At 41.8% G+C, this 27,158-nt stretch overlaps 1 protein-coding gene across 1 annotated transcript in view; it reads left to right on the plus strand.

The window, feature by feature from the left end:
- Positions 1–6,558: 6,558 nt before the first annotated feature.
- Positions 6,559–27,158, plus strand: part of PARP4 (poly(ADP-ribose) polymerase family member 4) — a 57,253-nt gene continuing 36,653 nt past the window's right edge. Inside the window, exons 1-15 of the mRNA XM_056858885.1 lie at positions 6,559–6,690; positions 7,028–7,202; positions 8,793–8,907; positions 12,057–12,147; positions 12,734–12,841; positions 14,118–14,267; positions 15,303–15,440; positions 17,527–17,700; positions 19,473–19,633; positions 20,375–20,512; positions 21,035–21,133; positions 22,319–22,502; positions 23,674–23,830; positions 25,706–25,830; positions 26,102–26,233. Of these exons, the coding sequence (XP_056714863.1) occupies positions 6,559–6,690; positions 7,028–7,202; positions 8,793–8,907; positions 12,057–12,147; positions 12,734–12,841; positions 14,118–14,267; positions 15,303–15,440; positions 17,527–17,700; positions 19,473–19,633; positions 20,375–20,512; positions 21,035–21,133; positions 22,319–22,502; positions 23,674–23,830; positions 25,706–25,830; positions 26,102–26,233 (2,079 nt within the window). The remainder of the gene's footprint in view (positions 6,691–7,027; positions 7,203–8,792; positions 8,908–12,056; positions 12,148–12,733; positions 12,842–14,117; positions 14,268–15,302; positions 15,441–17,526; positions 17,701–19,472; positions 19,634–20,374; positions 20,513–21,034; positions 21,134–22,318; positions 22,503–23,673; positions 23,831–25,705; positions 25,831–26,101; positions 26,234–27,158) is intronic.

Consider the following 27,158-nt stretch of genomic DNA (forward strand, 5'->3'; position numbering starts at 1 on the left):
AAATCGTCACAAGGTTTTTATTTATTTATTTATTTTTTTAGTGATTCTCCACTCGGATGCTCAACCTCAGCCTTTCCCATTGTCCAGCATCAAGGCTTGCGTCAATTAGCTGTTCCATTAAAACACACACACCGCCACACCGTTGTTAACCAACACCAGTGTTAATAAATACTGTGGGAGCGGGGGGGGGGGTGTCACTTGTTGCACGCCCTCCAAAATGAAGAAGCCCTGTGACACTTGCCAAATATGACAAAGATACTGTTTTGGGACACTACAGGCCTGCAGCGGAGAATGTAATGCTCTTTTTTTTAATTGCAGGAGACCCCCTGCCTCCATTGCACTGTCATCACTTACAGCTCAATCGGCTTGCTTACGCGTGAACGCTACTCCTTCCAATGAGCGTGCACGCGATTGCAGTCAGGTCAGGCGTGCCGGATAATGACAGGATGAAGACAAGTTCTTGGAATGCTCTCTGGTGTGCAAGAATGCCCTGCAAATGGAAAACTAGCTCACCAAACATCTAACCTACTTCACAAAGTTATTGTGAGGATCACAAAGTTATCGTGAGGATAAAACGGAGGAAAGAAGAACAATGTAAGCTGCTTTGGGTCCCCCTTTTGGGGAGAAAGGCAGGGCATAAATGAAGTAAATAAATAAGCAAAGAGACAAACGAGCCTTTCTTGTGCACGCTCTTGCTACAGGTTGAGTACCTTATCCGGACTGCTTGGGACCAGAAGTGGTCCCTATTTTGGAACATTTAGGAATTTTTGCATATACATAATGAGGTATCTTGGGGATGGGACCCAAGGCTAAACATGAAATTCATTTATGTTTGATATATACTTTATAAACATAGCCTGAATGTAATTGTAAACAATATTTTTAATATATTGTCGAAGGCTTTCACGGTCAGAGTTCATTGGTTCTTGTAGGTTATCCGGGCTGTGTGACAGTGGTCTTGGTATTTTCTTTCCTGACGTTTCACCAGCAGCTGTGGCCGGCATCTTCAGAGGAGTAACACTGACAGAGACACTGTCCTTCAGTGTTACTTCTCTGAAGATGCCTGCCACAGCTGCTGGCGAAACGTCAGGAAAGAAAATACCAAGACCACGGTTACACAGCCCGGATAACCTACAAGAACCAATATTTTTAATAGTTTTGTATACATTGAACCATCAATGACACTGCTGAGGGGCCTGTGAGTAATGCCTGCACGCCAGCTCAAAAGGTCTGTTTTTTGGATCAGTCCGGATTTCAGATTTCCAGATAAGGAATACTCAACTGTACTTGCACTGAGTTTTATTAAAAGGAGTATTCAAAGCTGGAATCCACCCCCTGCAACCTGAATTGGGGCAGTCCATTCTACCTCCACACTCTTTATTTATTCACGAAGCTTGCTTGCCACCTTTCTGCTCTTACAAGGCAAGGGCCACCAAGGCCGCTAACAATTTTAAACATACATGATAAAATTACATAATAAAACCATTAAAATCAACACCTCCAAAATACACGTCATTAAAACTTCTTAAAACAGACTTCTTAAAACAGACTTAAAATACATGTGTGTGTGTGTTTGTTAAGTGCCATCAAGTCACTTCCTACTCATGGTGACCCTATGAATCAATGTCCTATCTTTGACAGCCTTGCTCAGGTCTTGCAAATTGAGGGCTGTGGCTTCCTTTATTGAGTTCATCCATCTCTTGTTGGGTCTTCTTCTTTTCCATACAAAACATTAAAAGCATTGGTTAGGAAGGTTCATGTGAACCATACCTTAGACTCCCTCATAATGCAGGGAAGGCACCTGTTTACATTTTACCCAGGGAAATGCTAATATTGCCTGGAAGTCATATCCTCCGCAGTGACAAAGCTTTGCTATTCTCCTTAAAGCCAGATGTGTGTTAGGGGCTGGCGGTAGTAATGGCCGCAGCAGAAAAGTACTCTTGCACATGGTCAAGAACACTCTTATCCAAATGATTAGAAATAATCAGTCTTGTGACTCTTAAAAGACTCCACGTGTTGTATTCCTGGGCAAAGTTTCGTGGCCACTTCTCTCTCTTTTTTTGCCATCAAGTCGCAGCTGATTTATGGTGACCTCGTAGGGTTTTTGAGGCAAGAGACTTCCAGAGTCTGCTTGCCATTGCTTGCCTCTGCGTCGTGATCCTGGGCTTCCTTGGTGGTCTCCCATCCAAGTACTCACCAGGACCGACCCTGCTTAAGCTTCCAAGATCTGACGAGATCGGTCTAGCCTGGGCTATCCAGGTCAGGACTGGGAGGACATCTGGAAAAGTGGGCTTTAGTGCGCGAAAGTTCTCGCTGGCGAAAAATGTTAAGTCTTTTAGTTAAGAGAGAATGTTTATAAGATGATCTACAGATGGTATTTGATGCCAAAAAAATTAGCCAAAATGTATGGAACAATGTCACCAAACTGTTGGAAATGTGAAGAGGGGGTTGGTTCTTTTCATCATGTTTGGTGGCTATGTGAGAAAGCTAAGAACTTTTGGGACATGATTTATAATGATTGATATTACAACAAAATATCCCAAAAACACCGGAAATGATGTTGTTAAGTATCATACTGGAAACAATATTGATTCAGAGATCTTTTTTGATGTATGCTACCATAGCTGCACGGTTGGTTTACGCAGCAAAATGGAAACTGTCTGAAATACCGGACAAGACTGACTGGATAAATAAAATGTTGGAACAAGCAGAAATGGCTAAACTTACTGCATTAGTAAATAAAAAAGAAAATGTGGAATTTATGGGAGAATGGGAGGCATAGACAATATACTGTGTTAATGAATTTAACTTGGGAAATATTAAAGGTTATGTTTTGATCTAATTCAAATGATCCAAGTAGAAAAAAAATATTACTGTTATAATTTAGATTATAAGAAAGTGTGATATAAAGTTAAACTTATATATGAAATATTATAATGAATTAGAACTTAATTACAAAGGGAACCACAGATATATAAAATAGAGGAGGGGAGAGGGGAAGTCAATAAGATAGAATTATTTGTAGTGATTAGACAAAGATTGTTGATGTTATACAAAGATGTTAATTGAATGATGCAACTAAATGTGATTTAAGTGGAAAATAATTAAAAAAATGGAGGGGGAAAAAAAGTCTTTTAGGAGCCGCCCTACCAAAGACTAACACGGATTTCTACGTTGTTGTTTCCTGTTGCACGCAAGAGGGCGCCTGCGGTCTTTTTCGCTGCGGGAAGGCGCTTTTTTCCCCCTCGCTTTGCATTCGGGTTGGGTGGCGCAGTTGCTTTGGGGGACCTCGCCTTGCCAGGAGAACCCGGAAGCGCCGGCAGCACTGTGATCTCTGCGCGGCCGCAGGTGCGTAATTCTTTCTGCTTTGCCTTTGATTTTCCAACAGTTTGATTCTGTAATGGTGTTGCCAATGGGATCATCTCCTAGCAGGGTTCCTCTTGTAGTTTCACTTCCAGAATTTCGGCTTGTCGTGCAGAGTCAGAGGGGCGCTGAAGAGTAGCATTGGCGACCGGACTGGGAAAGCATCAGACGGGGGGGTTTCCTCTGCCATTAGAGACGTTAACTGGTTTAGAAACAGGGTTGCTAACCTCCAGGTACTAGCTGGAGATCTGCTGTTACAACTGATCTCCAGCTGACAGAGATCAGTTCACCTGGCGAAAATGGCCGCTTTGGCAATTGGACTCTATGGCATTAGAGTCCCTCCCCTCCCTAAACCCCGCCCTCCTCAGGCTCCGCCCCAAAAACCTCCCACTGGTGGCGAAGAGGGACCTGGCAAACCTATTTAGTAAAACTGCTAATGGTACTATTTAAAATTAAGCTTGAATGTTATATAATTAAGGCTGCAGTTGTAAGGACACTTTCTTGGGAGTAAACCCCATTGGATAACATGGGACTTATTTCTGACTAGACCTGCTTAGGGTTGTTCCCCTTAGTCGTTTCATGGCCCTATGATCCTGCCTTTTGCAGTTTTTATCTTCCACAACCTCTCTGGGGGTCTGTCTATCCACGACCCGTTTTGTGCATCTGATGGTGGATACCCAAAAGCATATACTGGGATGAAAACTTCTTGTTAGTATTAAAAGTGCCATTACACTAAGTGTAGAGAAAGTAAGTGGCCCCAGATCGCTCAGGGACCTCCATGGATTTGAACCTCTCTCACACAATTATGTAGTGGCCTGTTTCCTTTGGTTGCTTTGCTTTTTCTGCAGGTTTATAGCAGTTGAACTTGTTCTCCCCGAACCTTGCCTAGTCAAGCAGCACGACAAAAGACTTAAGTTTTTTTTTGTGTGTTTTTTAAATTTGTGATCTTGTTGCTACACTGGCCTATTTACATTGTCACTCCTGTAGTATATAAAAAAGAAAGGGTGTGTGATGTTAATAATCAAGGAAATGAACCGTACATAGTTTCATATTGTTTATTTTAGAATGAAGAGTGGCTGATGAGTCACTGGGGAAAAACTCCTTCAAGCCTTTTGAGAGCTGATTCCAGCATTAGGTTTGGCCTTGACTATTAAAGACAAGAACTGGCAAGAAAATTTTTTTTCTGGGGGCATTGGATGAAAAAATTTTTTTCTGGGGGCAGGACCTTAGGAAGTCTGTTTCAAACATTGTTTAGGTTGCAATCCTAAGAACGCATTCCTGCGTATAAACCCCATCAAATAAAATGGGACTTACTTCTGAACTGACCTGCTTAGGATTGTTTCTTCAGTGTAACATTCCTTTTTTTCACATTTGCAAGAGTCCATATAGCATCTTCCTGTGGGCAAGCCCTGTGTCAGGATAGGAGCTTCTACTATCTTCAGAGCTGAAATTTACTATAAGAATTGCATAAGTTGCTGGGGCTCAGGTCCAGAGGTTTTTCCTTTACAAATGTAAATACCAACACACACCAATGTAGAAAGCAGTGAAAGTGAAACATCACTGAGATAATCAGATGCAAACAGGACAAAACTCCTGAGCTTTTAACAGTTCATCAATAGAGAATTTCAACAGGTGTAGCTTTTCTTGCCCTGATGTGACTGTCAACACCTGCTAATCCCTTTCTCTATACATACAGAGACTCTGTTTTCCTTTATATATGTGGTCACCCTAATCTATAGTTTCTTAGAGTTTTATTTCACGGTAGGCACCTATTACTGCATTTTTATCCTATTCTTCCCTTCAAGGAACTTAGGCTGGTATTTATGGTTTCCCCTTCCTCCGTTTTTTGTCTTTTTTGTACATTGAGTGGAACTTAACAATTTTAGGGAACTAAAAAAAATATATTGTCAAAAGCTTTCACGGTCAGAGATCATTGGTTCTTGTAGGTTATCCGGGCTATGTAACCGTGGTCTTGGAATTTTCTTTCCTGACGTTTCGCCAGCAGCTGTGGCAGGCATCTTCAGAGTAGTAACACTGAAGGACAGTGTCTCTCAGTGTCAGGTGTGTAGGAAGAGTCAGAGAGGGGTTGGGTTTGAGCTGAGTACTGTCCTGCAGACGTAATGTGCTAATCATTGTCCTGCAAGTATCAAGATAATGTACTAATGAGAGTCACTCTCATTAGTACATTATCTTGATACTTACAGAACAATGATTAGCACATTACGTCTGCAGGACAGTACTCAGCTCAAACCCAACCCCTCTCTGACTCTTCCTACACACCTGACACTGAGAGACACTGTCCTTCAGTGTTACTACTCTGAAGATGCCTGCCACAGCTGCTGGCGAAACGTCAGGAAAGAAAATTCCAAGACCACGGTTACACAGCCCGGATAACCTACAAGAACCAATAAAAAAAATATCTCCCTTGTGTACATTGTTGTACCGGCAGAAGTTCCAGGGCAGAGCTACAGAATGCAGTTTTCTTTGGATGAGAAAGTACTGGAGATTTCTGGTGCCTTTGTAATATTTCTAGTTCTAGTCCATGAAGGTTTATGGTAAAACAAAATCTTGTTTGTCTTTAGGGTGCCACAAGACTCCAGTATATTTGTAAAATTTGTTTTATGTACAGAGTGCACAAGCAGAGTGTATCTGGAGGTAAACAGGCACCCCTGCAAGACAGCAGATCTGCTGTGCCCCATCAGAGCCCTAGAGAGAGAGTCTCTGCACCTCAAGGCGCTTCAGTCTCAGCAAACTCACAGCTCTCTGTCTCTTCCCTTCTGTCAATTCTCCTGGACAGAGATGAATTATTCATTTAGGAAGCATTCATAGCCATTCAAGGTATATTAATGTTCTTTTGCCTCATCCTGCACTCTTTTCCAGCATCACCACAGTAAAGGGAAAACCATAGTGATAAAACCATTCACAGTGCTTAGATGGCAAAGTGGGCGACCTTGGGCCAGTCACCTACACTCAGCCATGACCCTGGCTTGTATTTGGATGAAGGACCTCCAAGGAATATCAGGGGTGTGACACGGAGGCGGGCAATGGCAAACCACCTCCGAACATATCTTGCCTTGAAAACCCTACAGGGTCGCCATGAATCGGCTGTGACTTGACGGCATTTTACAGACACACGCACACACACAGATGGCAGTCAGTGTGCAACTATTTGAATCTGAGGTTTGCTTTTGCAGGATGCCAGAGCCTATTTTCTCCAAATGTGGATTCTTCTTGAAACTGAAAAATATAACCATTCAGGGGAAGAACAAGCTGAAGAATTGCATTGAAGGAAATGGCGGGCAGATAACATTTGTAATAAATGATAAGGTAAGTCTTGTATTGATTTCTGGTCAGGTCAGTTGCACGGAGGGTGGAAGCTGTGAGTCCCACAAAGACTCTTGAGGCATCTTAAACTCTGAACAAATTGTGGCATATGTTTTTGTGAGTCAAAGCCCACAAAGACTTCTACCGCAGTAAAGTTAGTCTTTAAAGTGCTGCAAGATTGTTTAGGACATTTCACCAGCTGCAGTTGAAGAACTTAAATAGGAGGAGCGGGATTATATCGGTTTGCTCCACCCCATATGTGTTCCATATGCCTTTCAAACAAGAGTTCTACAAACAAGTGATTCTACATTTTGAACATCTAATCGTAATTCAATTTCAGTGCACTCATGTTGTCACCGATGATGCCAACACACTTAGTTCTATTCACCTGAAAACCATCCAGAAGAAGCAGCTTCCCATTGTAGGTGTCGATTTCATATGGGACTCCGTCAAAGAAAACAGACTTTTACCAGCTTTTAACTGTGCGCCCCTCAAGACATCGGAAAGTACACCTGGTAAGAGAAGCTCTTTGTAGGCTAGTATCCTTGATTCGAAAAGAACTTGCACTTACAAATAAACTAAAAACAATGTTTCTGAGCAAAACGACATGGGCTACAAACCTCTCATACCTGAGATGATCGCTGCCCACTTTTAAGTACAAGGTATTAGAGTTTCATCAAAGGCTTCTCAATGATCATTTTTGCAACTAGGATTTCATGACTTATATGCACATGATAATTGTGTACATGCATTTAAATATATATATATATATGTATATGTGTGTGTGTGTGTGTGTGTGTGTGTGTGAGTGTGTGTGTAAATATATCATGTCATTTACTGTTTGGGACCACACTTGCTTAGCTTCAAGAATTCTCCAGCATCTGGAGTTCTCACGCTATTCACAGGGTGCCTTCTAGATGCTTTTGAAAGATGCAACAGCAGTAGTGGGGTTGATTTATTTATCATTTTATGCTTTCCCACACTGAGCTGCAGACAGAATTGAAGTGGAGACTCCACACAGTACTTACTGTAGGTCTGTATTCCCCTTAAAATGTGGCATTGCCCATCCCCAAAGGAAAGATCCTGTAACAGTGCAATCCTGTGCAAAGTTATTCCAGTCTGAGGCCATTGAAATGAATGGGCTTAGTCTGGAGTAACTTTCCTTAGGATTGCAGTGTAAGTTTACTTGAAAGTAAACCCCCTTCAGCAAATTGTGATTGTCCCTTTAAATTTATTTCCCAGCAACTTCTGCTGCTCAGAATTAGGTTCCCCAGCATTCCTGAAATGGATCCTTTATTTGGGGGATGGGGAGGCTTTAAATACTCCTGTTTTCCTTTGCTTGAAATGTGATTTATCATTAATTTTCATTATTGTAATTGTTTAATTACAATATAAGTATTATTAACTTTTTAAAAATGAGTGTACTTTGCAGGGAAGAGAAATGCAACAATTAAGCCTTCCCCTCTTGTTAAAGGGCCCTTTAAACCCATTTGTGTCTGTTTAGAGCATTTTAGCTTTCCTTCCTCTGCAACTTGACAGAAAGACAATGACAATAAAAACAATATATGGTTAAAAAAAACATTAAAAATTAAAAACTTACATAATGAAAAATGTGGTGGCAGTATTAAAAGGCCTCCTGAATAATTTTGCTTTCTACAACTTGTGGAATGTCTACAAAGGAGATGCTAATAAGTCCCATAAAATAGGAGCAGCCTCTGATTTAAAATAGAGCAGTCTTTTTCTGTCATAGGGTGCATACAGTGCAGTCCTGTGCAGTTATTCTAGTCTCAAGCCTATTGAAACCAATGGATTACAATGTTGGATCTTATGTAACCTACTTGCCTTTCAAGCTTGGTCATTGCATATAATCTTCTGGTTAGCATTTAGTTTACCAAATTCTTGGTAAATGCCCGGTACAGGGAACCGTGGAGTACATTATAAGCGTATGCGGTATTATTTTATATTTCAAGCAGTTTTACAATGAAGAGAATCACTTTTTCAAATGCTGAATATTCTTCTTGATTTTGAGAGTTAACAGTATGCAAATATGAATGCAACTAGCCCTCTGGTAAACTTACGGGAAATAACTGTTGTTGTAACAATAGATGCGAAGATTGTCTCTGTTTGTGAGGATGGCAGTCAGAAGGTAAATGACTGTGATAAAAATGGCGAATCCTACAAGAGCGAGTCAAACGACAGCAGCAGGACAGATGAACTAAGGTAACTTGGCTGATCCCGTTATTTAAAGAACAAAACAAAGCCCTCCACCAAGTGGGTTGGCTTTTATTTGAACTGGTACCTTGTTAAGTTCTTTGATTCCTGTGGCATTTAAAGTGCATTTAAGCAGTGTGCACTTTTCATTTATTTTTTTTAAGGACAAAATGTACCGTATTTTTCGCTCCATAAGACGCACTTTTTTCCTTCTCAAAAGTGAGGGGAAATGTGGGTGCGTCTTATAGAGCGAATGTGCGCACAGAGCCGGCTGGGCGCGCTGGGAGGCAGCCGGGGAAAGCTGCCTCGCGCCGTTCCAGCGCGCCCAGCCGGCTCTGTGCGCCCGCCCAGCCCGCTCTGTGCGCTTGCTCGCCTCCCAGCTGGGAAGCGGAGGGGGGGCGGCTTGGCGCGCCCGCCCGCCTCCTCCCCGCCCGCTCTGAGCGCTTGGCGCGCCTCTCCCGCCCGGCTCCTCCCAGCTCGCTCTGAGCTCTTGGAGCGCCCGCCCGCCTCCTCCCCGCCCGCTCTGAGCGCGCCCGCGCGCCCGCTCCCTGCCCGCGTTTTTAGAGGAGGAAAACAAGATTTTTTCTTGTTTTCCTCCTCTAAAAACTAGGTGCGTCTTATGGAGCGGTGCGTCCTATGGAGCGAAAAATACGGTATATCCTGCCTTTCTGCCCTCACAAGGGTACCAAGGCAGCTAACAATTTAAAACATGCATGGTAAAATCATATTTTAAAATCATTAAAATCAACCCCCTTCCCAAACACACATAATTGAAATAATTAAAAAACAGAGTTACAATACGCACAAAATGTAAAAACATTGGTAAGGAGGGAAGGATCATTGAAGGAATACCAAAAAAAGTCTTTAGCCGCTGGTGGAAGATGGCAACAGAAATGGACAAACAAATCTCTTTGGGGAGAGAGTTCCAAAGTTTTGGTGCCATGACTGAGAAGGCCCTCTTTTAGGTTGCCAGCCACCTAATTTTAGAAGATGGGGACACCCGAAGCAGGGCCTCCGAAGGTAACCATGGTGTCCAGATGGGCTCATAAGGGATTAGGTGGTCCTTCAGGTATGTAGGTCCCAAATCATGTAGGGCTTTGAAGGTCAAGACCAGCACCTTGAATTGTGCCTTGAAACAAATTGGGAGCCAGTGTCAATGGGCCAAGACTGGAGTGATATGGTCCCTATGACTCATTCCAGTTAACATCCTGGTTGTAGCATTCTGAACCAATGGGAAATTTCCAAACACTTCTCAATGGCAGCCCCACGTACAGCACATTGCAGTAATCTAATTGAGATGTAACCAGGGTTTCCACCACCACAGTGGCCAGATCTTTTCTGCCCAGGAAGTTCCACAGCTGGCTAACCCGTCAAAGCTGGTAAAAGGCTCTTCTGGCACAGCTTATCCAGCAGTAGGCCTGGGTCCAAGAGCACCCCCAGACTACAGACCTGTTCCTTCAAGGTGAGGTCAACCCCATCCAGAATGGGCGACACCTTAAATCCTGGGTCAGACCTTCCGCCCACCAGTAGAACTCTTTATCTTGTCAGGATTAAGCTTTTCTGGTGCTCTTTGAACCAATGTACTTTAAGCATGTTACTTGTGGGATGAGGAACAGAATATGGGATTACAGTCAGAGCGACTGGTTCAGCTATGGCTCTCAACTCACCTATGAATTACATTGAGTGTCCTTGGGCCTATCACCGCCTCTTAGTCCAACCCACCTTAAAAGTAGGTTGTGACAAAGAGGGGGGAAATGTTCTGCCCCTTTAATAGCAGCTTAAATTGTGAAAACATTTACAAAAAAGGAGATTTAATTCCCCAGGGAAGTAAGAACAACAACAAAAAATCCATCCAGAGCAGAAGCCCTCAGACAGTTCCCCACTGCTCCCATCTGCCCCTCTGTGCCCCCATCTTATGCACGAGAGCAGGAAAGGATCAAACTAGCCCTTCCGGACTGTTTGAAGGTTGTCTGGAGAATTAAAAAGCTTGTCAATATATAATAAATGAATGACTCCTGTGGGGGGACCCCTGATATTTCTTCTAACTCCATACATTACACATTGTGCTACATGCGGTTGTTTTCGTGGAATAAGTGGGATCCGAACAGTCATGCATAGATGCCGGAGAGCATTCTTGATTGACAAACATCTTGAAGCAGAAATAAAATTTGAATCTCATCTTCCTTCTGTGGAAACCTACTGCAGCAGCACCATTTATCTTCACCCAGGCTTTTACCCATCTTTTAAAGCTGTTTTTATGGTCCCATGTCTAGCCATAGGGCAAAATGATATATTTAAACGTTGATTTGTGTTATGATTAACAATTTAATGATTGTTTTTATGATTTTATTGTTTTTGCTTTTTCTTCGTTAATCATCTTGAGCAGGTCTCTGGACAGACAGCATATCTATTTTCTTAAAAAATGGGCATCAGAAGAACACAGTAGAAGAAAAAATGTTTTCCCTGAACAAACCTGGAGAAAAAAATGTTCTTCCTTTTTAATAGAGACTTAATGAATGGAAATGGGCAACTGAAGTTTTCATGGCATGCAGGCAAATAACATTGCCTGGTAAATTAGGTCCCATTAAGACTATTAAAAGGGCAGGATATTTTTTTCTCCAGGCTATTGGCAACCCTGGCACATAATTAAAACTGAAGCTTTATTGTTGCAGTTAGACCACCGGTTTTCATGCAGTAGGTTTAATTGCATTCAGTAACGATGAAGAACGAGAGCCAGCGTGCTATAGTGATTAAGGTGTCAGACTAGGACCTGGGAAACCCAGGTTCAAATCCCCACTCATGCCATGGAAGCTTGATGGGTGACCTTGGGCCAGTCCCACACTCTCAACCCTTACCAGTATTTGGATGGGATACCTCCAAGGAATAAAAAAGTTATCGCACTAAATGGGCCTACCCACCAGCGTGCTTTATTTGATGGTGCAAAATTGCTGATATTCTGGATACCGTGGTCTTCTGATTGGTAAATTTTAAGTAGAATTTGTTACTATTATGCCAATAAAGGTTTTGAATTTGAATAACAAGGTTGTGACACGGAGACAGGCAATGGCAAACCACCTCTGAATGTCCCTTGCGTTGAAAACCCTATGGGGTCTCCATAAGTCAGCTGTAATAAGTCTGATTTTTTTGTTTTGTTTCAGATCATTTTCAAATAATGATAAATATAATGATAAATATACTGTTTATTTTCCTGAAGACTTTGAGGTTGCTAAGTATGACATCCTTGAAAAGGTAAGAACTTGTTTTTGCTGTTTTAATGAAAATTGTGTTCAGCCTCGGCAGGGATTCCACCAAGCTGATCCTAAATAACTTAACAGTCTTGGAGCACCTTAAAGGCTTATTTGTTTACAAATTTATTATGGCATAAGCGTATGTGAGACAGATGGTGCAATCCTAAGGACACTTTCCTGGGAGTAAGCCCCATTGAATAGACTTGAGTAGGATTCTGAGTAGACCTACTTAGGATGGCACTGAGAGTCTGCTTTCACAGATGCATGCTGATCTTCAACACCAGGCCTTCTTGCGAAATAGTCCGAACAAATCGTAGTTATCCCTGATAATATTCCATTTGTAAGAGAATCTTTGATGACCAATAGACCTCTCTCCAGTGTTATGCTTTGATTACTATGCTACTGCTGTGTTTCAAGTGGAATGTAACTGACTCAATTAGTTTCTCTGAAAGTGACGTAAGCTTCAGTAAAATGGTGGTTGCATAAAAGACCAATATTTTATAATGGATGTTTCATTGTATGATAGGCGGCTCACATGTGATGGGCAGATACAAGTTGGAAACTAATGAAAACACCATTTCCCCCAGATTACAGCACATGGTGAATATGCTCTTGTTGAACTTCAGTGTGCTCGCCAGCATTGTGATTATCCTTTTCGCATATGCACACATTACAGTGTGTTGGATGGAATCATGGTAGGTTGGGATTTCTGTCACGATCACATGTGAGTTTCTTCCTTCAAAGGATCCAGTGCAACATTCACCACACTGGTAGTCACTGTCTCTTAAATCCCTAGCAGTAGTAATTAGCAAGACAACATAGCACTGTGTTAGGGCACCTTTAGGATGTGAATTGTCAGTCAGAGCCTGTATATCATTAGTATTAGCCCTTTTCAGACATTCTAACTAGTTAGAATGGACATATGTTGAGAGAGGGAGCAGGATTGGAGGAGCAAGCTCTACCTCAACCGTGCATGTTTATGGGAACATATTTCTATAGCCTGTGTGTGTACATGTATAGGTACACAGGCTCAATATGTACATTCCAGTGTATTTTGGACAGGCAGAACTTAACACTGCAATCCTGCTTCTCCCTCCCATCCCAGTAGAGTACCTGGTTAGAGTGTATGAAAAAAGCCATTGCATTCATTTGTATTCCACTCACATATATCAACATTAGAATGCCAGTTCAACTATGGTATCATGACCCATGAACTGCACCACTGCAACTGAAACTGCCGATTATTATACCTGGCACACAAGATAAAACGGGTCCACTCTGAGCCTGCCACATCAACCTTCCCCTTCTCCATTTCTATGTAAGCTGGGGACAGGCTGGTGCAAGGTCTGTTGCTCTCATAGTATTGAAACACCCTTAGGATGCTCTGCTTGTATTATGCCTGACTCGTAAGACTGAAGAGGAGCCCTGCTTGGATCAGACCAGCTGGTCCATCTACTCCAGCATCCTATTTCACACTAAGCCAGATTGATGATTGAGGAGGGGCTACAATAGGCTTCATTGATTATTCAGGAGGGGCTGCAACAGGCCTAGCTCCATAGCAGTGGCACTCTATTGACGTAGTTAAGTTTGATCCTAGGCATTCAAGCTTCAAAGCACAGTTGTAGATTGAAGCCATAAGTTGCGCATCTTTTCGCTTCAACGTGTTAAAAGCTCAGCTGCTCAAAAGCAGGTCCACATAATTTTAAAGTAGCTTGAATCTAGCTGACATGACTTTTTTCAAAGAAATAAGGAAATTATACTTCAGTGAGTGTGCTCCATTTTATTGGAGGTCTCTGTATCTCTAATAGCGTCACCTTTCTGAATGTTTCCTGCTTGAGAACTGATGGTTAAACAGATTTGGAGCAAGCTTATGTGCCTTTCAAACTACAGCCAGTTACATCATAAATCAAGATAATGAAGAATTTCTGTGGCAGGATGATTTCCCTGAAATGTTTGTGCCTTGTTACACAGGACCAAAAACGATGCACACCAACTAAAACGTCTGAGGAGGCCCGAAATGCCTATGAGCTTTGCATTGAACAACTGAAGAAGGAAGATTTTGAATTAAGACATGATTTTCCACATGAAGCAGAACATTTAGCTTCAACAAAATTACAAGAAGTTAGTGCGGTTTTTAATTCTTGTTCCAACTTATTTTAGTCTTTATATCTAGAAGTATGAGTCCTCTCTTCAACTGGAACTTCATTGGTACATGCCTGTCCGTGTACAATGATGCCAAAGAAGATGGCTGCTCTGGTGACTCCTCTTTTTCTGTTGGGGCATCAGAGTCTCTAATCCAGGGGTTTCCAACATGGTGCCCACCAACACCTTTCCTGGCACCTAGAAAGTGGGTGAGGCAAGATGGAGCTTTTGTCCAGCTGGGCTTCTGATTGGCTCTGCAGATTAAAAGAGATCCTGTTAAACGGAGCTTCTGCCTGAAATGCTGAAAAGATACTATTAGAGATATATATAATCTCACTCCCTGACACTTAGTGGTTGGCTCTCCCTCCAGTGGCAGCCATTTTGTGACTGTGCTCACCACCCTGTGTCAGAATTCCATTAAGTGCCTGCAGGCTGGAAATGTTTGGGTATCCCTGCTCTAATCAATCATATTCCATCTCCCTGACATGGGAATAGGAGAAATTAGGAAGAACCACATACAGTATGAGCTAGATATTTTTGCGAGATGGGATATATACTTTTTGTTTCCAAACTTATGTTTTACAAATGTTTTGAGAGAAAAGGGTGAGACAAACAAACTTCTTCTTTTGTGTAGCAAATCAACTAGATAGCCAAGCCTGGAGAAAAATACCCTTTTAATTGAGGCTTAATATACGGCAATGAACTGTTGAAGCATGACATGGCAAGGAGGTACCGTAAATAATATCACCTGATCAATAACTTTCTATTAAGACCTGGGCCCGGCCTTGGTTGGGGATTGAGGGCGGGCTAGAAATCTAATAAATAAATAAATAAGCCTCTTTTAAAGGGACAGGACATTTTTTCCAGCCTATCGGCAAACCCTAGTTGGCTCCAATAGTGTGTTTTAACCACTGAAGTTGACCGTTGCTTCTCTATATAAGATGTTTTTTTAAACACAAACTGCTATTTAACAATGATTACTTCTTAGTGTCTTGATACTGTGGTATATTGCAGGTGCTTGAAGTAGAAGCCCTCAGTTGCAGCACCTTGTCTGAAGAAGTTGGTGTATTTGTGGAACTGATCTGGGCTGAAGCGCTCGGGCTCTTGAACCATCTGTTATTTAAACCAGTAACCAGCATCAGCCTGAATGACGTAAGGCCATTCCTCCTCAAAATATTTGCTCCTTGGGCACCATTGAATGTTAACAGCAATGCTACGCCAAGTGAACATATTCCCTTTCTAGATGACAGTGTCCAGCTGGGTTGGGATGAAACACGGCAATGCGTGAATAGCATAAAGGGCAAGCAGTCATGCCCTATTTTTCCGTTTCTGTTGTGGCCACAGCCTTCTTCAAGTGCACTGCAGTGCCATGTAGGAGAATGCTCTTGTGATTTGATCCCACGAGGCTGTGGGATGTGTGAGATCACTACAACCAAAATGGCCAGGGCTGGTTGTGTTGGTTTTTCTAACCCAATGGTTGCTTTTCCAGCAAGCAAAGTGCTGATTGTGGGAGAGACTACCACCAGATCACCTTCACCTGGGTGGATGCCATATTCCCGCACATAACTGCAGACACATGGGATTGGGCCATGGAGAAATGGCTCCCACTTGGAATGCCTCCTCAGAATTACCAAAAAGATGGGGAGACCCATCCATGCATTCCCTCGTTACAAGGCCCAGATATGACCTGGGCACACAAGCCCTCGGTGTGCTTATTTAGTACTTCAATTTATTTATTTAATGTTATGTAAAACATTTCTATGCTGCCTTTCCACCCAATTCAGGGTCCCCAAGGCGACAAACGTTAAAACATTTTAAACATTTCAGAGATTCAATTTCATAGAATCATAGAGTTGGAAGGGACCACCAGGGCCATCAAGTCCAACCTCCGCATAATGCAGTAAATTCACAACTACCTCCACCCTCCACACCCCTAGTGACCAGAAGATAGCCAAGATGCCCTCGCTCTCATCATCTGCCTAAGGTCACAGAATCAGCATTGCTGGCAGATGGCCATCTAACCTCTTCTTAAAAACCTCCAGGGAAGGAGAGCTTACCACCTCCCGAGGAAGCCTGTTCCACTGAGGAACCGCTCTGAAAATTCTTTCTAATGTCTAGACGGAAACTCTTTTGATTTAATTTCAACCCGTTGGTTCTGGTCCGACCTTGAGCAACAGAAAACAACTCGGCACCCTCCTCTATATGACAGTCCTTCAAGTACTTGAACATGGTTATCATATCCCCTCTCAGTCTTCTCTTCAGGCTAAACATACCTTACATCAAGATAGCATTCTCTTTATGCAGCGATCACATACACTAGTGCTTCAGTGCACAGCCATTGTTGTTGTGATTGTCAGACAGAACATGACTGCACCCTTATACGGGCAACTGCTGGATACTGTTTGCAACGTCATTGGGATGAGTGATGTACATATTTCTCCCTCTTGCAGCCCCATGGTGGTGCTACTTTGTTAATGGTTAATATTGTTGAACATGTTCTAGTGGCTGTTCCCTTGCTGAATCAATCCCACATAGAACTTACTTTCAGTTTCATTTTTAAAGGCAAGTATTGGTAGAAGCAACCTTTCCCTCCCCAAAGCAATCCGTCACTATTTTTGTGAACCTTTCCATTTCTGGGCACTTGAAGGCTGTGTGATTGCCTTTTCTAGAGTAAGTATACATATATACCCTGATCTTTTTTTTAAAGGAGTAAGCAGCAGCAGTACAGTTTGTTCCCCCATCCATCCCGTAAGTAGGGTTGCCAACCTCCAGGTGGTACCTGGAGATCTCCCACTATTACAACTGATCTCCAAGTGACAGAGATCAGTTCACCTGGAGAAAATGGCCGCTTTGGCATTTGGATTCTATGGCATTGAAATACCTCTCCAAACCACGCCCTTCTTAGGCTCCACCTCCAAAATCTCCAACTCTACTCATAAGGTCTACTTCCCATAGTAATGTCATTAAATTACAGACTTGAGGACAGCAGCAAAAAGGCCAAAATGTGTCTGAGAGAAACTTTTTCTGGCTTCCTTAATTAGCTCAAAGGATGTGGCCTTCCTTTTTTTTAGGCCGCAGTAAACTTTATTGGTTAATAAAGTTCTGGAAAATCCTGTGGTTTACTGAGGTAGCATTAATGTCACCGAAAGGGTGTATTTTAATAGAGGAATGTGTGCCCTTCTTGTTTAAAAAAATGTAAACCACGCGCCATTAACAAAATACCTTCTTTTCTCAACAGGTGAGCAAAGCAGAAGGCATTCTGCTTCAGGCCAAGAAGGCACTGGAGGAAGGGAAATCTCCAAGAGAGCTGGCCGAAGTGATAGCAGAATTCTACAAAATTATACCTCATAAAAGCTTGTTAGGCTGTAATGTTTGCAAAAAGCTGTTGTCCAACAAGCAGGATCTCTGCCAGGTAACATTGAGATAGGTGACTGCATTTGATTGCTATTTTCAGTGCCTTCAGTTGTAAAGCACTTGTGATCAGAATCACTAGGGCAGTGGGTTTCATAGTGGTGAAGTATCCTTTCACTTTTGAGCATTAAAGTTGCTAATGTTCAAGAATTTTCCTGAACTTTGGCCAAGATTACCAGTGTGGAAATATTAACCAATCAAAAAACTTCTTTCCTAATAATGGGTGCGCTGAGTCCTTGGTTTGGGAAATCTTGTTCATTGGAGAGAGTGCTGTGGGCATGCTTCATACAAGACTGGTGTATATTCTGTATATTTAGACAGACTATTTTCCCAGTTGTGGAGAAGCCTCACTGCTGTTGCATCCGTTATTTTTTGATTGTCCCGTTAACATATCTCCCTTCTGAAACCCAGTGCTCTTCTTTACACTATCAACATAATTCAAATTGCTAATGTGCAAAGAAGTGTCAAGTGGGAGTTCTTTCACACTTGCATAGATTTTGTTTCTTTAGGAAGTGTCTCAGCCAACTGAGTAGAGAACTGTTGAGAAATTTTTAAGAAGCGGGTAATTACAATAACATACACAACTAAAATAGCATAAACTTCAGTCAGGCAGTGCAAGAAGACAGCAGCCACCATCCTTTTTTTGTTCATTCAGTTCAAAGGCCTTCCAGAATATAAAAACATCTTCAGTTTGCTTTGAAAGGCCTGTAGGGAGGGCAGCCATCTGACTTTCAGAGAGAGAAAGACAGTTATGGAATAAGTCTGTCCTTCTCAAATATTCCTTCGCTGTTACGTCTTTAACATCAGTTAAACATAGAGTTAAGGACATTGGACGACAATTAGACTTTACTAGAACACCATCCTTTATTGCCTGTCACAACTAAATACCTGATGGCACCAGCCACATATTTGCTTTCCCTTAAAGCAAATAGACTTAGAAGAGCATTCACACTTGCCAGATGCTCAGCATTGCCCTCAGCCTTACTAGAGGGTCGTTATAACAAAATCCCCAGGGCTCAAAGATTTTGTCTGTGTGGCAATGGGCAAGTTGATACCACAAAACACATCTTACTATTCTGCCCTTTTCATGAAAATGCTTGTGCTGAAATTATTTATCCATTGTCGAAGGCAATTGTTGGTAAGATCCCCAGGCCGGGACTCAGCAGATAGGGTTACAAAATTGTTAAACCGCAAGAACCCTCAGGTTACAACTCAGGTTGCCAAATTCTGTGCTGTCTCTATGAAGCTTCGTAGACTCCTGCTAGAATGATGCTATTGGTACTTGTTGCATTTTTTTCTACTCCATCCACTTTTATGTAAAGTGTTCTTAAAATTTATATAAATATGTCTCATTTTTTAAAAATGCTCTTTTATATTCATGCAAGGTTTATTGTTGTATAGTTTTTACTGGTCTGATTGACTGTACCAATAAATATTATTATTATGTCATTTGGTGTTGGGTATAAGTTCTGTGGATTTAGAATTCTGTAGCCCTTTGAAAACTCATTGTATCCAACTAGATGTGGAGTATTTGCTTAAACCATTACTGATTTTATATGCTTTCCAAACTATTGTTTTCTTTCCTTTTCTGATTTTGTAAAAAAAAAACCTTATCAGATCTACTTTAGATTATAGTCTCCTCGGGGCAGGTGTCTGCTTTTTAAAATGTCACTATATGGCATCTTATACACTGATGATACTTACTAGTACCGTTTAGCCTAATTGTAACTCTGTCTAGAAACTGAACATCTCTATGGTCTATTATTTTTATAGCTAATCAGAGACATGCTGAATGTACATGAAATAAAGATGTCTAGTCCTAACCCGGCATCATTTTCCAAGTACCGGGCTTTGGGGTGTAAGATAGATGCTCTGGATGGAAATAGTGAAGAGTTTAATAATGTTAAACAGCAAGTTGTTCAAAACAACTTTAGGTAAGTTTTAATACCGAGTCCTTGTTTCCAATGTCGCAGTGCCCAGGTTCTAACAGTGCAATCCTATGCAGAGTTACCACAGCCTAGGCTTACTGAAATGAATAGGCTTAGACTACAGTAACTCTCCTTAGGATTGCATTGTTAGTCTTTTTTTAAAGTCATAGTTTTATAAAATAAGTTTTAAAATACTGCAAGAACCATTTTTTGAAATGCATTTAGGAGGAAAATTCAAAAGAGCAATGACTTGCTTCATTCCCAGGTATTCCTGGTTTTTTTTTCCTCCTTCTGTAAGCTGAGAGCAAGTGTGGTGTAGTGGTTAAGAGGAGTGGTTTAGAGCGGTGGAGTCTGATCTGGAGAACCGGGTTTGATTCCCCACTCCTCCACATGAGCGGCAGAGGCTAATCTGGTGAACTAGATTTGTTTCCCCACTCCTACACACGAAGCCAGCTGGGTGACCTTAGGCGAGTCACGCTCTCTCCGCCTCACCTACCTCACAGGGTGTCTGTTGTGGGGAGGGGAAGGGAAGGTGATTGTAAGCCGGTTTGAGCCAGCATATAAAAACAAACCTTCTTCTTCATCTCTGCTCCTTGCTCAGTGTATGGTTTCTCACCCCTGAGCACTGGTGTTAGGATGTTAAATCACATTTGTGTTTCTGTGTCTATAGTAGATGGCATTGAAATTAAAATGTGCCTCCTGTGAAAATTCATATGGTCTCCATATTCCTTTTAAAATGTCTTGCAGCAAATGTCCCATAGAAGTTTTGCAGATATATAATGTCAGCAGAAGAACAGAAAAGGCTGCCTTTGAGAGAACTCTTGGCAACGTTCAGCCCTTACTCCATGCTTCGTCTCCATGCAACTTTGTCGGCATCCTTTCTCGGTAGTGGCTTGAGTGACATTCTCCCCAAAGTTTTGTACTAGTTTTTGTGCTCTATATATTTTTTGATTATGAAGAGGAGAATGCAGTGGCAACTATCTACCCCATTCATTGTTCTCTGGAGAGAGATAAAAGGTTTTCCTAACTAACAGCCAAAACAATGTCAAGGTGACTGGGTAAGCAGGAGATTGACTCCTGCCTCTCCTTCTCGCAGCAGCAGTAGCAAGCAGCTGGGGTGAGGAATTTTGGCCCTTTCTCCCCATGGCCCTGTGACCTGTTCAACCACTGTATGGGTATGAAGGTTGGGAGGTAGGAGGAGAGTTTTCTTCATGTCCTGTAGGTCATATTCATTGATGGTGGTGATGTGGGGGGGGGGGGGCAGAAGAGAGAGATAGGGCATAGATTCTGGGGGTCCTTGCCTGCATATCCTCTCCCCCCCCCATTCATGACAATCATGGTACTAGTATCTAGAAACCACATGTCTGTGCTCCGGGATGCTTTACAGTGTCAATCTTTATTTTGCAGGGGTCTCCTCTTGCCAAAGATGGTAGTTGAAGTACATGGCATCGAAAGAACTGATTCTGGGAACTTGGGTTGTGGCATTTATTTCAGCAATTCTATAAGGTCTGGAATATTTAATGATAGTGACATCTCTTTATAGTGGAAGGATAGTGATGTATATAATTTGGGGCAATTTCACACTGCTTCCTGCACTTTCAAAAGAGAGAATGATAACATGACCCTGGACCAGGGAGAAACAGGTTCAAATCTCTGCTCAGCCATAAAGCTCATTAGGTGGCCTTGGGCTAATCACTCACTCTCAGTATAACCTACCTCATGTAGTTATTGTGTAGATAAAATGGGTGGGGGAAAGAATGGGGAAAATGTCATTAAATACGTGTAGGAAAGCCAGGTGAAGAACATATATCTGTTTCACAGAAAGAATGTTATGTGAGAGCAAGCGTAATGTCGTGGTTAGAGTGTTGTACGAGGATATGGAAGACCCAGGTTCGAATCCCCACTGTTCCGAGGAAGCTTACTGGGTGACCTCAGACCAGTCACACGCTCTCAGCCTAACTTACCTTACTGGTTTGTTGTGAAATTAAAATGGAGGAGAGGAGAACAAAGTAAGCTGTTTGAGTCCCCATTGAGGAGAAAATTGAGTATAAATGAAGAAAGAAATATGTGTATTTCTCACATTGTACAGAATGAAAGGGTTGGAGATAGTCTTGCATGAAGCAATCTTTTGTTATATAAGTGGCTGGCCCCAAAGCTAGAGAGGCCTGGAGATGAGTGGTTCAGATCATACATTGAGTTGGAATAACTGTGTCAGTGCAGCCATGTGAAAAGTAGTACATTTACAATGCAGGCCTAAGAGTTAAACCTTTCTAAGCCCATTGACTTCAGTGGACTTAGAACAGTGTGACTGTGTTCAGGATTGCACTGTTAAAATATGTTATATTTTAAAATTAAAAACAATATGAAAAAATACACTGAGGACCTTCTGTACCATCTTGAGCCAAAAATGAGATCCCCTTTCACCATTTGTTTATACTTTAATGGGGCAGGCACATGGACAACAACCATGGCTACCCTGTCATAGCCAGCTTGGATCAGAAGACCAGTATCAATATTTATTAAAAACAGTCATAGACCAGCACAGCTCTTCACAATTTACCAGAAGACCAGTATGAGGTCAGAGATCAGGCCCCGTGCTCCCCCGGGGCTCACATGCAGACCAAAATGGTTTAAACCATGGGCGGAATGCTAATTAAAATTTTAAAAATACTCTTATAAATGTTTTAACAGTACATGCATCAAGTACTCTCAGCCTAATAAAACTGATGGAACTCGGTTGCTGGTGATTTGTGATGTAGCACTTGGAACTTGTTTGGATACTTACGAGAAGGATATTTCATTAACTGCTGCCCCACCAGGCTATGACAGCATGCACGGAGTCCGCAAGGCAAAAGACAGTAATTCAGCTTTCCAGGTACCAGATCCAAACAATCAAACCGTTTTGCTAGCGTGAAAAAATAATATCCCCTCCCCCCCTAAAAGAAAGCAGTATGGGAATTAACGCAATGACACACCTAACAGGTAGATCATGATGGGTAGCTTTGTTAGTCTGTCAATAGCAGTAGAAAAGAGCAAGAGTCCAGTAGCACATTAAAGACTAGCAACATTTCTGGCAGGGTATGAGCTTATACCTAAAAGGGTATTGCAAGGACTGCTGAAATCATGTGTCTAGAAACCAGTAAGTATTTTGGGAGAATATATAATAATGTATATACGAAGTGCATTGATTACCATAAAGCATAAGGGGAGACATGATAGAGATCTATAAAATTATGCATGGTTTGGAGAGAGTGGACAAGGAGAGGTTTTTCTCCCTCTCCCATAATACTAGAACACGGGGTCATCTGCTAAAGCTGGAGAGCGAGAGATTCAAAACAGATAAAAGGAAATATTTTTTCACACAACGCATAGTTAAATTGTGGAACTCCCTGCCCCAGGATGTGGTGATGGTTGCCAGCTTGGAGGGCTTTAAGAGGGGAGTGGACATATTCATGGAGGAGAGGGGTATTCATGGTTATTAGTTAGAATGGATACTGGTCATGCTGCATACCTATTCTCTCTAGTATCAGAGGAGCATGCCTATTATTTTGGGTGCGGTGGAACACAGGCAGGATGGTGCTGCTGCACTCATCTTGTTTGTGGCTTCCTAAAGGCACCTGGTTGGCCACTGTGTGAACAGACTGCTGGACTTGATGGGCCTTGGTCTGATCCAGCAGGGCCTTTCTAATGTTCTTATGTTCACTATGCATATGTTTATCTTGAAGATGAGAGAGACATTCATGGTTCACTTTGTCAATATTTACATTCAGTTAATACTTGCATTCATATCCAAGATATAGGAGGTTCAGACACACAACATTGAGGAAAATCTCATTTATGTTGGTGCTGTGATTAAGTACTTTTTAACTGTTCTGTGAGTGTGTGGGATAATTTGTGCCCTTTGGCTGGTTTTCACTTGAAGAAGAAAAAAGCATGGTTAAGGTATTGAGGCTCTGGTAGGGTTGCCAACTTCGGTTTGGGAAATACCAGTTGGTTTGTTGCTCTGGTAAAGACCCTAAAGTTTACTTTTTGTTTTCTTCCATTAGGATGATGAGTTTGTGGTATACAGAACGAGTCAGATCAAAATTAAATATGTGGTTAAGTTTTGCCTCGCTGATGACAAAGTAAAGGAATTCCATCCAACAATTCAGGCTGAGCTGGAAGACGAGGCTCCTGCCCCAGAGCATCAGTCACAACCTGAAGGTGAGAAATGTTTTCTGTATAAAATTGCAAAGTTGTTTTATTTATGTGGTGCATTCCATCAGCTGGGATTTAGAATGCGATAACTACTTCAGCAAAATGGTTTATTGGGTAGCTAGAATTGGTAAGTGGGATTAGTGGTTGTATGACCACCATCCATTTCTTTCTGGCTTTACTTAGTATGACCACCATCCATTTCTTTCTGGCTTTACTTTACTTTACCTATTGCTCTATGCCAGCCCAGAGGATGAGCATATTATCAAGGAACCTGGTTGTGCCCACCCATCCCAAAATAATTGATATAGTTCATGATAACTTCTCTAGTTGCTTCTCCTGATAGTCTGCACCCCTCCCTGTACACCTACCATCCTGTTTCCCCAATACAGAAGATGTACAGGATCTTTGTGGTCTGCTATCTTGAGTTCATGCCATTTTCTTACCTTTGTGGAATGGGTTGGGACTGCCATTGCCCCCAAAAATACTTTGTGAGGAAGTGTCTTTGAAGTAACACATAACATTTGTAAATGATGCCAGTTGTGTACAAAGCTCTTGACAGGTGGCTTAAAAGGTAAGGATGTTGGATGGAAGGGGGTCAAGTGTGTTTGGGGCAAGTGGAGTGACTGAGTTACTCAAGCAGAGGAAGATCCAGTGACAGAGAGCCAGGAGTAAAGTGTTCTGTTTGAATGAGAGGATGTGATTGAGGGGTGAGATATACATATTGTTTAAAAAGGACAGAGGGATCTTTTTGGTGCTAAGGTATGTGTTATGGTTTGTGCTGTTTCAGGTTGGGTTTTCCTGTATCTAACCCGCTTTCCCTGCAGTCACACAGCAGCTGTGGGGAAAGGCATTTTTAGAGTCCCCAGGAGCCCAGTTCTGCTTGGAACTGGGGTGTAAGGGGGTTAGATGCTCCTGCCATCCCCTCCACACCTTTTCTGTAGCCAAAACAGCCCTAGCTAAATGTTATTTGCATAACTTCAGAGCTGCATGCATTCAGAATGTGCAGCTCTGAAGTTATGCAAACAATTCCCTGAAGTAGCTGTTTCAGCTGCAGTTCTAAGCTGAACTGGGCTCCTGGAGACTTTAAAAATGCCTTTCCCCACAGCAGCTGTGTAACTGAAGGGAAAACACATCAGGTTTGGGGAACCCTAACTCAGCTCGCCAAAAACTGTAGTGTATAATTTGGCCCTTAAGCAGGGTTAGGCTAAGTAGGTAGATAGGGTTTTGTAAAGTGAGCTAGTTAGGAAATGAAGGTATTTGTGCCAGAATTAGGAAGAATTAGGTTTATTGTTGTATACTTTGACTGATTCGTACTTTCCCCCCAGTATTGGGCTGGAGGTTACAGAAAGTGAATGAAATGCCAAACTCCATATGTTAATTAAGATATAGTTGCTTTTTATTCATTTTATTGTGTACACAATGCATTCCCAACAGTTCTTCTGAAATCTAAGATTAATGTTATCAAAGGTAATGCTTGGCATAAGTTACAAAGAGGAGTTGTTAATTGGTCCAGTGTGACCCTGGAGGCAGTGTAAGTGGTAGTGAGATGTAAAAAATAAAAACAAGATAATGAGGGAAGTGCCATACCTACATTCACACTCCCCCTTTTCTGTTTCTATTTTATTGTTTTTCATTTTTATTGTTTTTCTCCCTCTTATTCACACAGACATGTGTATATGTATAATTTCCTCAGCCATAACTAGTTTACTTTGTTCTCCATCTCTTGCTGCATTTCACTGTTTCTTACCTCACATAGCTCAAAAAAACAACAACCCCAAGATGTTTTATAGGGACCTTCTATGATTTCTTTAATACTGGAAAACTCCCCTGAACCTGATTTAAATTTAGCCTAATCCTTTTCCTGAAAATGTTCTTATTTAGATTATAAACTACCACACAAAAATATGCTGAATGATATAACTGCTGGTCTTCTGGACAGATCTGGAAACCCGATTCCTCTGAAAGATGTTCAAATCAAGGGAAGATTAATAGATTTTGTAGCACAGGTAAATAAGCTTATCATATTGAAGATTTTGTTGGATTGTGGTTTTCTTCATTTAAAGAGGACAGATGTTCATTGTTTGCAGAGGGTGATGGTTTGACTATTTTTAAGATGTTAATCTTAGGAAAGAAAATGTTTTTTTCAAACCTAGCACCTGAGTGGAAGTGCTTCCATTAGAAATCTTTTATTGAAAACCATCGTTTGGTTTTGCTTTGAAAGAGATGAATATGTATATATGCGCAAACACACAAAAGTAATATTTATATACATTTCAGGTGGTAGTATTTCAAACTTATGAAAATACATCTGACAGCCCCATTGAAGCCAAATACGTCTTTCCTTTGGATGACACAGCTGCTGTGTGTGGATTTGAGGCTTTCATCAAAGGGAAACGTATAATAGGCGAGGTAAGATGGTGTGGGGGTGAAAGGTCTTGTGGACAGCCTAGGCAAGGCAGGCGCCAAATTGTCAAGGACCCCTGGCGAGAGTCCTGCTTGAAACCTCTCCCAGGTAAGAGACTTCCTGTTTCTCCCAGCAACAGCATGTTGTTTGCTCACTTCCTCAATCCTAAATCGTTAATTCTCATCCATTAGACTGTGGTAGTTTATAATCTAAATAAGAACATTTTTCAGGAAAAGGATTAGGCTATACTTTGTATACAGTGAGGGGGAAAAGTATTTAATCCCCTGCTGAATTTGCCCATTTGCCCTCTGACGAAGAAATGACCGGCCCATAATTTTAATGGTAGGTCTATTGTAGCTGTGAGAGACAGAATAACAACAGGAAAAACCCCAGAAACCCAGAAGACAAAAGTCAGAGATTGATGTGCATTATAATGAGTGAAATAAGTATTTGATCCCTTTGCAAAAGATGACTTAGTACTTAGTGGCAAAACCCTTGTTGGCAATTACAGAGGTCAGATGTTTCTTGTAGGTGGCCACCTGTCAGGCTGTTATCTCGGTTTAGACGTTTCCTTTCGTTTCTCTGCTGTACTGTCCAGACTCAAGGACGGCTACACATACCAAAGCCTGGGAACGCCACTCCTGGGAAATAATGCTCTGTTTATGCTTTGTAATCTCCCGCCGTTTCTCTGCCTTATATTTCCAAATAACGGGCAAGACAAGCCATAGCTGTCATCTTGCCTTCAATGCACTGTATTGCCTATTTGACCAGTAAAGCCATCTGCTTGGAATCTGATTGTCTCTGTGGTGATTTCTGGTTCGATGGGTCAAGAGCTTACATTATGACAGCTATCACCTTATCCCTTCTTCATCGGTTCTTTAGTCAGGCTGGAGCCCTGGAGGGTTCGCCTGCCACTCAGATGGGAGCTAG

Source organism: Euleptes europaea, chromosome 12 (genome assembly GCF_029931775.1).
Source record: "Euleptes europaea isolate rEulEur1 chromosome 12, rEulEur1.hap1, whole genome shotgun sequence".
NCBI classification, from domain to species: Eukaryota; Metazoa; Chordata; class Lepidosauria; order Squamata; family Sphaerodactylidae; genus Euleptes; species Euleptes europaea.